Source organism: Narcine bancroftii, chromosome 3, assembly GCF_036971445.1.
Source record: "Narcine bancroftii isolate sNarBan1 chromosome 3, sNarBan1.hap1, whole genome shotgun sequence".
Classification (NCBI taxonomy): Eukaryota; Metazoa; Chordata; class Chondrichthyes; order Torpediniformes; family Narcinidae; genus Narcine; species Narcine bancroftii.
The window spans coordinates 200,928,488-200,946,705 of NC_091471.1; the positions used below are offsets into that span (position 1 = coordinate 200,928,488).

The window sequence follows — 18,218 nt, forward strand, 5'->3', positions numbered from 1 at the left end:
ATGACCAACTTTATTAAATTAACATTCAAACAGTGATGTTAGGCTTACATCTGTTTTTATTTCATTACATCAAACAAATGGCAAATCCAGTGGCATTTTTGAATTTAGCATAAACTGTTACATTTAGCTCTGTTTGATTTTTTTTCTGCTCTTCCCAAGTTTAAGTTTCTTCTCCTCCTGACTGGTGGATCTTAACAAGGGAGTGAACAGTTTGGAGGATTCTGCCCAATATCCACATGAACACACATCCACAAGCAGAAATACAGTCTCATGCACACATGTATATTCTCTCTCTCTCACACACACACACACACACACACACACACACACACACACACACACACACACACACACACACACACACACACACACACACACACACACACACACACACACAAACCAAACTACAAACTACACAGAGACAGGTAATATTAATAGACCACAAAGCAATTGATTCATCTACATTCGTACACTGCAGCACTTCCACCCCTGTACTGTAACTAACACTATTCACCATTCAGACACAGGGAGTTTAATTAAGCTACCGCACATTTGACATCAAAGATGAAGGTGATTGTCTTCTCACTGAAGAAATGGATGTAGACTTGTGGCACACTAAGAGGAAAGATAGGAAGACTTACATTTATATGATGTTCTTCACAATCTTAGGCTATACCAAATTAAGTATTTTTTAAAATCTGTAATATTTTCCCATCTTTGACCAAGAGTCTTTGTACCTGTGCTCTGGGATAGGCCGACACAGTACAGTTAGAGGATCAGACTTGAAAGCTTGCTGATCTGTACAGCTCCAATGGCACTGTGACATTTTTGAAAATAACTCTACATTTCCTAACCAGCATATGGAATACTTTGTTACTTGTATTTGTACCTTCTGATAATGCTAATTTCTGTACACCTTTGTCCATAAGGCAGGCAAAGGCTAATTACATCAAATGCTTCTTACCTCATAAAATAAAATAACCCATTCAAAAGTCACATAACACCAAAAATATAAATTAATAAACATCTCCTTGCAGCATTTCACTGTCAAAAATAGGAACTGGTAAGTTTTGTTTTGATTCATTTCATATATTAAAGACTTATTTGTTCTGGCAATGGTAGACACTGCTTTTTTAAGTAGCAACTTTTGAAAAATATCCTTGATAATGCAAATAGAGTTCTTCTTTCCAAATATTGTCATGCATCAAATATACAACAATTGAATGATACTGGTATTCTAATTATACAATTTATCAGAATAACCCAAAGATAATATTGTTATCACACCAAAATGCTTTTGGTTTAAAACATTTCGTGCAGATTTCGCTTAGAGTACAATGGGAGTGAACTTGCAAAATCAAACCTATAAAAGAAAATACATGTTTTTGTGAAATAAAAAGGTTTCTACATCCTCTACTTCACTTCTTCTATGTAAGGCATCACTACAAACAACTAGTTTTGTTTATACATCCAAAGATTTTGAAAACAAAATGCCTGCTGACTGAATATAATTTGAATATGGTTACAGGTAGGTGAAAAAAATCTGGTTCTTCCCATGCTGCCAAGAACACATTAAGAATAATATGAAGTTTCACATTGTAAATTTTCTGCTTTTTGTACTGTACCATATATGCCGGCATATAAGACAACCCTGTATAAGGTGACCCCCCCCCCCTGAATTTCCACCTAAAATGCAGGTTTTGAGCTATACTTGCTCTGTAAGATTACCCCACGGTCAGGCACTTTCCATGACCAGTGGAGTGATGGTGCTAGACACATTTAATATATTAATTCACAATATTTTAAAAGCAAGTTACCCAGAAAAGGTTTACATTTTATCAGCATATTTTAAAATAAACCATCTTTAACAGATCATTTAAAGCCCATATAAAAGCCGATAGCAGTCAGACTGGGTGGGTAGACTCCGCGGTGGGGGGAGGGGGGGCGGCACTGGCACTTCACTGTTGAGGCTCAGTTTATACTCGCCACGGGGAAGCACTGAGACTTTACTGTTAAGGTTTGGATTTTATACTTACCTGATTTTGGGGTGACATTTTTAACATTCAAGGACTATCTTATACGCTGACATATACGGTATTTCACCAAAGTCTTCTTCAAAATAGTGCTCATTATGAAATATGCACCAAAAATTAAGCTGCATGGACTTTTCTGTTTAATACTTAACATATGAAGTGCATGAATGTATTTAAGATGCTACATAGACTTTCTGTTGAAGACAGAAGGAATCCTTGGTTACATTCAGTAGCATAAATCAGGGCACCATTTACCCAAGCAAGGTTTTGAAATCAACAAGTCTAAACAATTTGTGTTGTCTGTTTCAACGAGCTCTTGGAAATCTCAGTGTGCATAGTTGACATGGCAATTGCTTCATAGTCCTCCTCTCTGGGGTTGCATTTGCAATAATGGAGAATTGATCGCAAATCCCTCTGAAAGTTCTTGTTGAGGAATCCGTAAAAAACAGGATTTGTGCAGGTCGAGAGCATTGCAGACAGATGACATATGGAGAAAACCAGATTGTGATGGCAATTATTAATAACCTCGTAGTTCCAATCAAAAACAGCATTGAACATGTTGAGAGGTAGCCAACAGACTGCAAAAGCAACTACAATGGAGATTAACATAATGTTGATCCTTCTGTTCTCATCTGCCCTGTATTTATTTTCTCTCATCTTGTCCATCATATTGTTTCTCCTCCTCAGACGCATATATATCTTTGAAAGATAAAATAAGATTATTTTAATAATGTATATTTAGACAATCAAGCACATTTATATTACACTTATAGATGATAATCTTTTCTGGAAATTAGGTACAAAACTCTAAGCAATCACACAGCTTCATAATCAGTGCAGACTAATGAAGTCTGGCAGTCCAGAAAATCCAGAGATCGGATCTGCAGTTTCTGCTGGGTTGGTTGATATCTGCCAGTGTGGTGGAAGAGAAGCTTAGCTGGCCCTACTTATCAAGCCTAATTCCCATCCAGCATTCCTTGCTGGATGCTTTATGATTGGAGGATGGCAGGGCCTGCCTCAGCATTGACCATCTCTATTTGAACTGCCGGAAGTAGGGTCATTGTCTGCACAATACATCGAGAAGCAGGAGAAGGCCATTTATCCCCTCAGCCTGCTCTACTTTTTAAAGCAATCATGGCTGGTTAGACTGTAACCGTAACTCTACATTCCCATTAAGGATAATTTGCACCCCTTTGCATTTCTCCACCTCCACCTCAAAAATATTCAGACCCTTTGAGGTACAGAGATGTAAAGACTCACATTTCCCTCAGAGGATTTAAAAATCACCTCACAGTAACTGGGCGACCATGAACTTTTAAATGGTGACCCGTCATTCTAGATTCTTCCACAATAGGAAACTTCCACTGCACACCCACCTGGTTAAGACCCTTCAATCAAGTGCAATTGGAGTGTTCTGGAATCCAACAGATACAACTGCAGCCTGTCCAATCTTTCCTCATACGATAACTTATACCAAGTATTAGTCCACTAAATATTCTCTGTACTAGTTTCAACTGAGTTTACATACTTCCTTAAATAAGAAGGCTAATAGTGGTAATCGCAGTGTAGGTGTGTTTTTAACAGTGCCTTTCTACAACTGGAATATTGCCTTCCTACCTTTATATTCAATTTCCCTAGCATTGAATAATAACATTTTAATAGCTTTCTCAATTATTTGCGCAGCACTATATACTAGAATGGGCACCTGGATAAGGTGTAGACAATTTGTTCCCCTTGGAATTTTTTTAACAAAGGAATCAACTCCTTGCCAGGGAATGCAGAGGAAAGTACAGGTAATTTTGTAAAAAGGCACAAACTTATAATGTTGGCTGTTCTTTCAAGCAGTGAAGTTAGATAATAGACTATTAATAATCACCTACGGCTACTAGAACACTTCCATCAGCGTTGTCTCTGCTCCATCCTCAACATTCATTGGAATGACTTCATCACCAATATCGAAATACTCGAGGTGGCAGAGTCTGCAAGCATCGAATCCACGCTGCTGAAGACCCAACTGCGCTGGGTGGGTCACGTCTCCAGAATGGAGGACCATCGCCTTCCCAAGATCGTGTTATATGGTGAGCTCTCCACTGGCCACCGAGACAGAGGTGCACCAAAGAAGAGGTACAAGGACTGCTTAAAGAAATCTCTTGGTGCCTGCCACATTGACCACCGCCAGTGGGCTGATATCTCCTCCAACCGTGCATCTTGGCGCCTCAGTTTGGTGGGCTGCAACCTCCTTTGAAGAAGACCGCAGAGCCCACCTCACTGACAAAAGACAAAGGAGGAAAAACCCAACACCCAACCCCAACCAACCAATTTTCCCTTGCAACCGCTGCAACCGTGCCTGCCTGTCCCACAACGGACTTGTCAGTCACCAACAAGCCTGCAGCAGACGTGGACATACCCCTCCATAAATCTTTGTCCGCGAAGCCAAGCCAAAGAAGAAAGAAAGAAAGAATAATCAACTGAAGGTCTGCTCCGGCGATCCAACGGACAAGCCAAAAATAGCGAAGCAATGCAATGTCTTCAACCAACCCAGCGGACAACTTAACAGTCCTAGTTGGGACCAAATGATCTCATGTGGATTTCTTCTTTGTGTCCTGAGCACTCACAAATAGATTTACTACTATCACGCAGGTGTCCTTCACTGAGCACCACTTCCTCCCCCCTGATTTCAAGATATCGAGAAGCTCTCTTCCTTCAAAGGTGCTCAGATAGCAAGAGTCAGAGGGGAGAGCATCAAAAGAGAAGCACGCAGTATCTGTTCCTATTGCAATGGAGTGGATGTGGAGGAGGACCGCTGAGAGGTAAAATACTGGCAAACCTCATTCTTTTTCTTGGAGTAACCCCAAGATTATCCTTGGATCCCAAATCTGCTCTGTGTAGCAGGGCGAGAGATGTTCAGGCTTCTTCTTTCAAAAGATTCATGTCGACTGGTCAGTGGCTCTGTGACCAGGAGCCTTAAGGAAAAGTACTGTCCTTGTAGCTGGACACAGAAATGATTTACAAATTCACCTTTGCCTTTGAGATGTCAAATTTCTAGGAGCACCAGCTTACTGGCCAAATTGTACTTGGCTCTGTGGAATTGAACAGGACCGGATCTGCTGCAAGTAACCAGCAGTAGCTGGCAGTATATGAAAATCCACCCTCATTAACAAGCAAAAGCAGGAAATAGAGGTTATTGATTTTAGGTGGATTACTAACCAGATCCTGTTCAAGGTTATCGCCAATTGTCAGGTCTGCTCTTATGTGACTTGACCAGCAATTGATCCTGGCCCCTGAGGGCAGTTCATACTAGTCGCTGATGCTGACCAACCTACTGACCAAATGTAAGTTTGCACAGAAGGTGTGGACTGCACTATAACCAGCAGGAAACCTTGTGCTGCTCAAGGTTATGATCAACCATGTGTATGATAGAGGAGTAAATGCATGACTGGTCAGCTTCAACCAGGAAAATGCTTTCATGAATATCACACACTTACATGATGGATTTGATCTCCAAAATGGGCTGTGTTGGGTGGGTGATGGAGCACGAGGCATTGAATCAGGAACTGGATTTAACTACAGTGCACAGATATCAGGAACATTAGTCAAGGAACAGCTGGGAAACAGAGAAAAACCTCCATCAAATCTGGAGTCAAGCAAGGCTACGGTCTCTCTGTCTTGTGTGTGTTGTGTATTGAACATTTTAAATTCAAATTTTTGTAAAGGTTTTAACAATACAGAACAGTACCTACCTCTGAAACCCATACAGCCCAATTACACCTAATTAACTGACCAACCCCATACATTCTTGGAGGTTGGCAGGACACTGGAGTACCCAGAGAAAACCCATGCAGCCTTGGGGAGAACTTACAGACTCCTTGTGCACAGTGCCGGATTTTGCCAAATGAATGTAAAATTCATGGGGTTTAAGAGAGCTGATAATTGCATGCAATGAAGGTCAAATCCTCTATCTACATTGACAACATCAGCATCTTATGGTCTAGAACTTGATCAGCACCTATGACCAGTTTGAACTGGACTCGGGGATGAGAGCCAATCACAGTAAAAGTGAAGCCACATCCATTAAATAATCAATCCTTTGTTCCAGTCACCATGGAGTCCGATTAACCGAAGGTACTGGAAATCTGGTTTGGAGAAACCAGGAAACGTGGCAAGAATTCACTGGAGCAGATAGACCAAGAAGTTAACAATGCAGGAATGATGCTCCTTCTGGATGATTAGAACGAACCTGGTCGCCAGACGTGAGGTGTTGTTGATGATGCTGGCCCACACCAATAGCAGTCATCCCAGCCATCTTCCATCTCACAAAGAAAATGTATTGTGTCCTATTGATCTTCGGAGAAAGAGGGGAGAAACATACCCAGCATAGCCCTCATCCTGTGGCCACATCATTGTGTGCCTGGATTTAACGATACCATGTACTGATGTTCTACTGGGTGCTGTGACAGATGGACCTAGCCTCATTGCTCTGGAGCGTAAAATTTAATTTGACCTTGTTGAACCACCTGGCCCTTGTGGAAACATATGCTGACAAGTCAGTCTGGCAATTGTGCACAGGGAATGTCCTGGGGAATTGTTTTCTCACGCAGACTGTCAAGTTCACTTGGAAAAATGCCTGACCACCAGCACTCTCAAAAGCCATCAAGACTTTGCTTGGACAACAGTGAAGCCACTCCTCATCAGATTCTTCATGAGCAGCCAGAATCTATTAGTCACGTCCACTCCAAATTAGATGGTTCACCACCTACTTGTGGACTATGCTTGTTAGGGAAATCGAGAAAGGGTTTTAGTGATCTTTGTTGAAGTTCATCCTGAGCACCTGCATATCAGAGGGCTCTGTGCTCACCTGACCACTCTCAAGGGCACATATTGTGAAAATCTGACTGCTACTGCCAACTCTGTGAAAGACAGCCTTGGGCTTGCCTGAAACTTGTTAGTCTTTTGGTGCAAGGAGATGCCCACAAACTAATGTGGCAGATCCCAATGTGTAGGAATATGTGCTGAAAGGTGCACTGAAGCTTGGTTCCGCTATTGCAGAATCACTGAGGAAGGACCACAGACAGGAGTCCTGACACCACAGGCTGGACTCTGAGGGAACTGTTTCACTGATGCAGTGTTTGGAAATTAAATATTTATGACTGTGATCTATTGTAAGTAAATGTACGGAATTACTTGGTACAAAGAATGAAGGTAATGTCATATGCCATTTGCATTTTGTATCTTTTTTTGACTTGGCTTCGTGGATGAAGATTTATGGAGGGGTATGTCCACGTCTGCTGCAGGCTCATGGATTCGATGCTTGCGGACTCTGCCAGCTCGAGTACTTCGATGTTGGTGATGAAGTCATTCCAATGAATGTTGAGGATGGAGCGGAGACAGCGCTGATGGAAGCGTTCTAGGAGCCGTAGGTGATGCTGGTAGAGGACCCATGATTCAGAGCCGAACAGGAGCGTGGGTATGACAATGGCTCTGTACATGCTGATCTTTGTGTGTTTCTTCAGGTGGTTGTTTTTCCAGACTCTTTTGTGTAGTCTTCCAAAGGCACTATTTGGCTTGGCGAGTCTGTTGTCTATCTTGTTGTCGATCCTTGCATCAGATGAAATGGTGCAGCCGAGATAGGTAAACTGGTTGACCGTTTTGAGTTTTGTGTGCCCGATGGAGATGTGGGGGGGCTGGTAGTCATGGTGGGGAGCTGGCTGATGGAGGACCTCAGTTTTCTTAAGGCTGACTTCCAGGCCAAACATTTTGGCAGTTTCCGCAAAGCTGGACGTCAAGTGATGAAGAGCTGGCTCTGAATGGGCAACTAAAGCGGCATCGTCTGCAAAGAGTAGTTCACGGACAAGTTTCTCTTGTGTCTTGGTGTGAGCTTGCAGGCGCCTCAGATTGAAGAGACTGGCATCCGTGCGGTACCGGATGTAAACACCATCTTCATTGTTGAGGTCTTTATTGGCTTGTTTCAGCATCATGCTCAAGAAGATAGTAAAGTGGGTTGGTGCGAGGACGCAGCCTTGCTTCACACCGTTGTCAATGGAGAAGGGTTCGGAGAGCTCATTGCTGTATCTGACCTGACCTTGCTGGTTTTCGTGCAGTTGGATAACCATGTTGAGGAACTTGAAGGGGCATCCTGAATTATTAAATAAGTACATTTTAAGATAAAATATGTGTTTTAGATGTGGTAATTCTGTTGGAACTTTTTTTCATGCTGTTTGGTCATGTGTATATATTTATCTATAGATAAATGTATATATATATATATATATATATATATACACACACACACAATCTTTTCGGAAGAAAATTCAATTGTTTTAGAATACCTGTATAAGATTAAAATACCTTTAGATCCGACAATATTTTTATTGGGTGGTTTGCAACCTCTGAAAGGTTTGGGATTAGATAAATTTCAACTTGCTTTTTTATTTTGTAGCAAAAAAATGTATTGCTAGTACATGGAAAGATACAAATATGATTGATATTAATAGATGGCATAATGAGATGAAATATTGTTTAATAATGGACAAAATTACATATGTTTCATGTGATAATTATAGTTTTTTTATTAATAAGTGGTTGTTACACAGAATATTTACTTTTCAATCTATGTTGATTAGATCTTAATATGCATGTTTAATTTTTCCTTAATATTTTTTCTTTTTTCTTTCTTTATGGCTCTCCTTCGGAGAGTTGGCTGAAGGGGGTGGGGATTCTTTTCTTTTCTTTTTTTTCTATATATAAAAAATAATGTTCATGTTTATGGTTAATTGTTGTATATGTTATGTACTATTTGTTTTCTGAATGAATAAATAAAGTTTTAAAATTTTTTTTAAGATAAAATACAATGAGAGAAATTCTTTTGTGAGAATTTTACATTGAAAGTAAAGTAACTAATTAAGTTATTTACTCATTTCACTGTTTTCTACTTAACGAGCTGGTGTAGTTAGTAGAACAGCTGCATCACAGATCCAGCAATCTTTGTTTGATCTTAACCTCCAATGCTGTCAATGTGGAGTTCACACCTTCTCCCTGTGACCATGTGAGTTTTCTCTGGGTACTTCAGTTTCCTCCCACTTCATGAATGAATTAGCCACTGCATTTTCCCCCCCCCCCCAAGTATGTGGGTAAGTGGTAGAATCTGCAGAGAGCTAATGGAAATGTGGAGAGAATAAAATGTGATTAGTGTGGGATGTTTGATGGTGAGCCGAAGGCCCTGTTTCTGTGCTGTGTCAGAATGATTATGTGAATGTTCTTAATTACACTGCTTTTAATCACACCAAAATAATTGAAGGGCAACTCATGAAACTAACTCAGATTTCAATTCAGATTTAGAAATTGCAGCGGACAGAGATGGTGTGCTCACCAAAGCATGGCATAATTTGGCACTGCAGCTCTCCATCATTTCTGAACTTATGAATTGAAAACATCAGGATTAGAGTTTTCTTTGTGATACAAAAGTTAATTGTTTAGTTTCTTTTTTTCTAGTGCCACTCCAAGTCAAAATGCTTGTCAGGATATAATCAGTTGTACCAGATATTCAATTCCAAAGTCACAACAAATCACCACAATATAAAACACTGCAATTACTGTTAGCTTAAATCATACTTTTTTAAAATCATTTTATTAAAAAGATTATTGAGTGGGCAGGGAAATAGTTGGTTCCTCTTGAAAAGATGTCTCTAAATAGCAGGTGGATTAATCTCTCGGAAGTATTTTCTACCATTTCATTATTTAAAAGGAATTATGATGTTACTTATGGTGAGTCTTCTTGCTTTTCCACATATTGCTGTCTTCATCTTATGTGTAGCAGATGGAACATTAATAATGATTAGTCAAATATTAAGGGGAGACATTGGGGTACATTTTTACAGAGTTGTGGGGACCTGGAATGCCTTGCCAGAGATGATGGTGAAGGCTAAACATTGAGGGCATTTAAGAGATGCTTAGACAGGCACAACCATGAAAGAAAAATAGGTTATGAAGTGGAAATGGTTTTTTTTTGGTTGGCATAGCATCAAGGGATGAAAGGCCAGAACTGTGCTATAGTATTCTATGTAAGTTGTATAAGAAATGATTGGGTCTATTTGCTGGCAAATAAAGCTCAAAAAAAAGTCTTGGAGTTGACAATAAAAGGCAAATTTTATGCTGATTCTTATGCCCAGCGCAAAGCTTTGAACCATGGGAGAAAGCATCAAGAATTTGAATGAGGAAGTCAACAATCATGCAAATTTGATTTATTTTTTTCATTTCAGTGCCCAATGCATAGACCTTTACAGTTTGGAACACAACTTGAAAAATCTACTTTTTAAACCTTCAGGAATATGACTATTAATTATAATAATCTTTCAAGAAATCCCTGCCATATTAGATTTTTAAATATAACTCTTGAAACCTTAAAGAGGATACAAATTTCCTGTGTTGTGCTTTTAAGAAATATACAAATCTTTTATTACAAATACATTAATCTCTTTGGCAAAAAAAGAAAGGAATTTAATTCATATGTGTTCTTTCTTTGGTTTGGCTTCGCGGACGAAGATTTATGGAGGGGGTAAATGTCCACGTCAGCTGCAGGCTCGTTTGTGGCTGACAAGTCCGATGCGGGACAGGCAGACATGGTTGCAGCGGTTGCAGGGGAAAATTGGTTGGTTGGGGTTGGGTGTTGGGTTTTTCCTCCTTTGCCTTTTGTCAGTGAGGTGGGCTCTGCGGTCTTCTTCAAAGGAGGTTGCTGCCCACCAAACTGTGAGGCGCCAAGATGCACGGTTTGAGACGATATCAGCCCACTGGCGGTGGTCAATGTGGCAGGCACCAAGAGATTTCTTTAGGCAGTCCTTGTACCTTTTCTTTGGTGCACCTCTGTCACGGTGGCCAGTGGAGAGCTCGCCATATAACACGATCTTGGGAAGGCGATGGTCCTCCATTCTGGAGACGTGACCCACCCAGCGCAGCTGGATCTTCAGCAGCGTGGACTCGATGCTGTCGACCTCTGCCATCTCGAGTACTTCGACGTTAGGGATGAAAGCGCTCCAATGAATGTTGAGGATGGAGCGGAGACAACCCTGGTGGAAGCATTCTAGCCGAATCATGGGTCCTCTACCGGCATCATCTACAGCTTCATATGTGTTAATCATTCATAAAATAACTAACATGATAAATTCCACACTTCTTTCATTTTCTGCAGAAGAAAATTGATCTTGTTCTCTTTAGATCTAATTAAAGGCTAAAATACATTGTTCCATCACTCACTGCTTTTATGAAAGCAAAATTAGAAGCCTTTTCTCTCAAGACTGTGGGCAGTACATAAAAATACTTGAATATACAGCAACTGATATCATGTTAAATAGATTTGAGAGAAATAGGAGAACTATTCTATGTGATAAGGTAAATGATCTTGTCTATGAAAGCAAGGTTTATGTTGTGCAGGACATAATGCCAAATGAACATTTTCCTTCAATGTAGTGAGCTTTATTAGAAAATACTAGAGAATATTTAGAACATAAAAAGAACGAGATTAAATAATTGTTTAGCTGTCGGTTTTATAGATTGTGATTTTTTTTGGTTAAAATTTGAAGCAGTCTTCATTGAAATACTCAGGAAAGTTACAACCATTTTTTTTAAACTTTATTTTTTTCCCCTATTCTTTTTACAACATACCTCCAGTACTCCAGGTTTCATTCTACCATAGCAGCACTACTGTGATTGGGAAATTGGTGACAAATATTGTTATGATTTCAACAAGTTTATTACTCATGCTCTTCAGTCACTCATCAGAAGGATTAAGGCTTGTGAAAAGCAGAACTAACTGCTAATGTTGGAAATCTTAAAGCACAATATGCAGGAAATATTCAGCAAGTTAACATTTTCATCAAATGGACAACAAATGGATGCTGAGTGAAAAAAGAAAGGAAAGAATAAACAATTCTAGAAACAGACAATTTGTCTATTTGGACAGTTTAACCCAGTGGTTCTCAACTTTTTTCTTCCCACTCACATACCACTTTAAGTCATTCCTATGCCATCGGTGCCCTGTAAGGGATTGCTTAAGGTGGGATGTGGGTGGGAAGGGAAGGTTGAGAAACACTGCCCTAGACCCAATTGTTATGGAAATATTTTCCATGAGAAACCCTGCACATAACAAGTCAATGAGGTACAATTAAAACAGTGGTCTTCAAACTTTTTCTTTCCACCCACATACCACCTTAAGCAATCCCTTACTAATCACAAAGCACCAATGCATAGGGAATACTTAAAGTGGTACTTAAAAAGGTTGAGAACCACTAGTTTAGGCAGTTTCCTTCAATGTGAGAAAATAGTTTTTGTTCTATTTAACTACTGAAAATGCTTTGAGCAATCTTATAGCATGAGTGGGAATCATAGAACATAGAACATTTCAGCATAGTACAGGCCCTTCTGCCCTCAATATTGTGCCAACCCAAATATTCCTTTACAAAGTACTAAACCCACCCTACCCCATAATCCTCTATTTTTCTTTCATCCACCCATGTGCCTGTCTATGAGTCTCTTAAATACCCCTAATGTTTCAGCCTTCACCACCATCCCTGGCAAAGCATTCCAGGCACCCACAATGCTCTGTGTTAAAAAAAACTTACCCCTGATGTCTCTCCAAAACTTCCCTCACTTCAATTTGTACATACATCCTCTGGTATTTGCTATTCCTACCCTGGGACTATGGACAGTTTTCTCTCACTTTTGAATCATTTATAGAAAGCTAAATATTACCTAACTTGTGGCATCAGGCAATCTAATGTCAACAAACAATGTATTCACAAGAATCCATGTACTTGATGTGCATTTCCAACATAATCACTTTAATATATTTAAACAACCTAGAAGGCACTAAACAGATGCATGTGGCCAAACTTTGGATTAGATGTACTGAGTTCCCGGTAATAGGACTTTCTCGCACCACTCTTGACAACTATCTACCAATGTCTTCAAAATTGTGCATTATTTAAACCTGCTTCTGAGTGATATTGTACTTAAATACATCAAAACCAAAACAACTTTGTCCACATGTAAGCAAGGTAGATCACTGTAAAACTTAGACACCTTCTCACTTACTTTAAAATAGCAGATGAATATAAAGCAGAGTGGTGCAAAGTACTGCAATACCAGGAGACACGTGGTGTAGATCAGCCTCTGGTTTTCCGATGGCCACTGGTCCAAACACAAAAACTTTCCAGCAAATTCCTCTGAGTATTTAGGGTCATGTTGGAACTGAGCATCCACTAGAATTTGGAAAAGCGAGAAAGGCAATGCTGTAAGCAAGGCTACTGTCCACATGACAGCAATGCTCAAGTAGGCATGCTTGTTGTTGGGTCTCCAACCACGGGGGTTGATTATCAACTGGTGGCGCTCAACAGCAATCAACACCAGTGAGAAGATGGAGACGGTGATGGAGACACACTGGATCATGGAATTCAGCTTGCACATGGCTTCACCAAAAATCCAATGGTCCATAAAAGTATAGACAAATGTGAAGGGCAAGCACATGATACTGACGAGTAGATCAGAAACAGACAGGTTGACAATCAGAATGTTTGTAACATTGTGCATTTCTTTCTGTTTCATTATTATGACAATTAAGAGCAGATTGCCAGAAACCCCAAGGATGATGATGCCACTGTAAACCAGAGCTAATATGAAAACCATGGCAGGCAGTGAATAGCACTGGTCAAAATAATCAAAGGTAAAATTTCGCTCAGAAATGTTGGCGTGAATGGAAAGATTTCCGGCGTAAGCAGAAGCCATCGCATCCATTTTGTTTTTAAGCGGTGTTTACGGCGATACAACGAGGACGATAAAAACTTTGGCACAGTAGTCTTCTGGGAAGTTCGTTCTTTTCACATTTCATGTCAGCTTTACGCTTTCTTATACATAATCCTATAATTGAAAATAAATATTACCACAAATACAGTTAATTAAAAAATCTTAAATAATAAAAGCTGTGCAAAATCAAAAAAAAATCCTATGGCAGTCTTTGGAAAACACAGAAAATATGTGACCATTTAATGACTTGTCAGGATCTAGCAATCCAATAATTGGGACTAAAATCTAAGCAGGAGATTTCTGGTCCAGAATGTCTGATATTCATATCAGAGAGACTAAACCTCAATACTGCATTATTAAAGAGATGAGATTTTTGTGATTGTATAAGAAAGCAAATTCAAAAATTTTAAAAGTTAATTTTAATTCAATAGATAATAAATGCACTCTTTGGGATGTGTTAAAGAGGTCAAATAATAAGTTACTCACCTAAAATGAAAAAGGAATATATATAATAGAGACAAATCAATTAGAACAAGACATAGGTAAATTAGAAAAAGATTAACAAAATAATCCTTCCGAAGAAAAGAAACAACAATTAAATCATTTCAAAAAATCAAAATAACACTATCCAGACATGTAGAACAGAAACATTAATTCAAAGAACTAAACAGAGATATTAAAATTGATAAAGAGATTGGAGGAAGAGGTTTAATGTCTGGAAGAACACCTTTACTTCAAAATAGGCTTATTGCATTTCCTATGGAAAATTTAAAAAAAATTAATTTGGCAAAATTGTGGCATTAAGAAAATTAAAGATTGATTTGAAGCTGGGAAATTTATTACTTTTAGAAGAATGAAGGAAAAATTTAAGAGATTTATCAAGTGAAGAGATTTTTTTGAAATTTTTAGTCAAGATTTAGTATCACCAGCGGAGATAGAAATAGAATTATTATTAAGTCATAGGGATGTCAAGAAATTTATTTCAGAGATGTACAAATTATTACAAAAGAAACTCAAAAAGGCATAAATGGGAGGTAGATTTAAATAAGCAATGTAGCTGGATTCAGATATGTGGAAAGAAAGAGTGAGATATTGGTTCATTCAATATAATTTTAATCATCAGTTATATTTAACTCCACAAAAATTACATAATACAAATTATATTTATTTAGATTTAGGTTTTAGATGTGGACAGGAAGTTGGCACTTTTTTTGCAATCGACTTGGCAGTGTTCCACAATTAAACCTTTTTGGCTTGATTTGGCTAATTTATTAGAACAAATCACTGGAATAAGATTCCTGCAGGATCCAATATTATATTTACTGGGAGATGTTAGAGGAATTAAACCTAAATTAAAATTGAATATGCATCAAGTAAAATTTGCTCAAATTGCGTTGGCAATAGCTAGAAAATATATTGCTATAACTTGGAAGTTGGATATTGATTTGGGGATGGACAGATGGCATGCACAAGTTCAGAGTTGAATTCTGCTTGAGAAGATTACTTACAATTTAAGAGGTAAATATTATTTTTTTATGAAATATGGAGCCTATATTTACAAACCATTGGTATTAAAATTTAAATGAATCTGAACCATTCCCTTTCTCCTATGGGTTTCTTTGAATATATACACAAGTTTTAAAATATCGCAAAGTGAAGTGCTCCTGTTGTGGTTTTCAAGTCCCTTTTCTTTTAGTTTGAAAATGGGGTTGAGGGAAGGAGGGTGTGGGAATTTAGAGGAGGTTTTTCTTTCTTTTGTTTTTTTATATTAAATACCACATGTATTTGGATTAAGTTTTAAATATTGTGATATGTTTATTGGGTGGTTTTATATTAAATAAAACATAAAAAAGGGAAACTGAATCTCATATGTCTAATACTGTGGTTTAGCTATTAATTGGTAAACTGAGATTCGTGAAACATTTAGATAAAATACCCTTATGAGCATAGCTCCAGAAAATGAAATTTTGGATTGTTGTTTGCACATGAAGGCTTTTTTTATTACAGAATACATGTAGATATTATCCCACTACAACCTTATCTTCCATTGTCGACTGAGGAAGAGGAAGGGCCTGGAGCCAAAAAGATTAATGAGACCACCCGTTTTGATTCGTTGCTTTATTGTTGTTATTTATCCAGGAAACGTTTGCTTCAATCTACTCCAGAATCCCACAACAATCATAGTTCATACAAACTTAATCTACTTGTCTAAATATGAAGTCCTTTTGTCAGACTATATTTTTGGGGAAGGGCTCCCCTTCTTCAGAGTATTATCAAGAGGCATAGGGTTACCCTCCATAGACATGCTGATTGATGATGCAGAACTCTGCTACTCCACTATATTTCATCACTAAAAGGCTGCTCATTACAAATGAATCATTACCGATGGACCGAAAACAATCTGCATTCCTGCCGCCAATTCTATCCATCTGACCAAGTTGTCAGTTTGGAGTTAAACAAGATTATTTTCAATACAAGCAGCTCTTTGATCTCCAGACTCCTTGGCCTTAACATTCCGTTGTAAAGCTGAATTATATTAGAAATTTTAAAATAAATAATTTTCAAAGTTGATCAGGTACCATGTGCACTGAGACTGCACTGGCAGATGTTCATTTATCTCTGGTCCCCCATCTTTATGACAAATGAGTTGCCAGCCATTCACAGTGATAGTAAAACAGGCTACAGCACTCGTTTTGACATTACAAGGCCTAATTTTTATTCGCACCCAAACTCACAAGAGCAGCAATGATTAACAAATGAAGCAGGTCAGTGATGGTTGATGGCTGTTGTCATTCACTTTTTTACCTATCCTAACCTAAACCACATCCAGCGAATCTCAGCTAACCATCTTTATCCAAATAAGGTTTTTTTTTGTGACTGACATTTAGCCACAATGATCTGTCAGCCCCACATACTTTCCATAATAATTTCTGATTGATTACCCCCTCCAAACTGACCCAGACCTCAACACCCCCCCCCCCCCCCCCACTGGCTACCTCAATGCCCCCATCTATCCTGATCCAACTCCACACCCCTGTCTCGATCATCTCTCTCCTCCTCAATCTCCTGGCCATTTGCCTCATAATCTTCCCCCAAGGATATTTCTCATCTTATCCTTAAATTTTCCTAGTCCTCACCTCCCACCAATCCCAATCTCAGATTTTCTCCCTGATTATAGCTCTTTATTTGTTTAATTGATTCATGCAGTAGAGAAAATCTTCACCTGGGGCATTCCCACAAACTGTCATAGGTTCTCTCAAAGTGCGGTTTTATGTTTGCTGCCTTCAAGTCTTTTCTATCACCAAGAGTTCCAACTTCTACCTCCATATTAACTACATATCCAGCCCTTCACTTCCAGATCAAAATTCCTTCTTTGTTCAAGTCCATCAAGCCCTTTCTCATTTCCCTTTTGACCTTCTGTCTAAATACTTATTTTATCACATCCAAATTCTTCCTATTCCTGAACTAGCTCACAGACTCACTCATCTATTTTTCATTTTCTTGTTGAATTTTATTCCTCCTGCTCCTGGAACATTTCATGCTTGTCTGTTTAAATATATTCCTGCCATAAGATCTCATCTCTGTAACCTCTTCCCTCTGTGGTTGCCCAGAGCCCTCAACTCTCTGACCCTGGCCTTTATTAATGTTTCCCTTTACTCAGAGTTTTCTGCACCTTCAGCTATAAAGACCCCAGCTAGAGTTTGAATGGATTTTTGTAATTGACCAGATTTAGTTGAAAATCCTGATCTGATCAAACTGGTCATGTCCATTTAAGTTTAAGTGTGTCCCTTGTAATGTTCTTTTCTGCATTAAGATGGCTAAATAAATGGAAGTTGTTTTGTTGTTAGAAATTAGTCACCAAATGGCACTAGATACTGAATTCACAAGGTCTGGGTTCTGTAAACCTGAATAGAAGATATTTCTTTCCAGTAAACCATGCCTTTTAAATCCTGATACTGTAAATTTTATGTGGAACATTCTTTGACAGCATAAGTGCTGAATACAGCTCTACTTTCCATTGTCTCTTACATCCTTTGTGAGTTGTAGTTAACGATTTACAATTGACTGTAAAGATATAACTTCTCATTCTAACAAAACAACAAATATTGATTCCCAATATTTCCTGTAAACTCAAAGACTCTTGTAAACTTCTACAGGTGTACCGTGGAGAGCATTCTGGCTGGTTGCATCACTGCCTGGTATGGAGGCACCAACTCTCAGAACAAGAATAAACTCCAGAGGGTTGTTAACTTGGCCTGCGACATCACATGCACCAGACTTCACTCCATTGAGGACATCTACATGAGGCGGTGTCTTGAAAAAGCAGCCTCCCAGGACCACCCAGGTCATGCCTTCTTCACTCTGCTACCATCAGAAAAAAGGTACAGGAGTCTA

At 38.8% G+C, this 18,218-nt stretch overlaps 1 protein-coding gene across 11 annotated transcripts in view; it reads right to left on the bottom strand.

Annotated features, from left to right (window-relative positions):
• Positions 1–18,218, bottom strand: part of LOC138758018 (neuropeptide Y receptor type 1-like) — a 24,949-nt gene continuing 6,731 nt past the window's right edge. For 9 of the 11 annotated variants that reach the window (XM_069926288.1, XM_069926290.1, XM_069926285.1 and 6 more), the window contains 2 exons: positions 13,116–13,937; positions 1–2,732 (listed from right to left, as the gene is read on the bottom strand). In XM_069926288.1, coding sequence (XP_069782389.1) covers positions 2,316–2,732; positions 13,116–13,814 — 1,116 coding nt within the window. In that variant the 5' untranslated portion in view covers positions 13,815–13,937 and the 3' untranslated portion in view covers positions 1–2,315. The remainder of the gene's footprint in view (positions 2,733–13,115; positions 13,938–18,218) is intronic. The other 2 variants (XR_011354060.1, XM_069926291.1) reach the window with 2 other exon arrangements.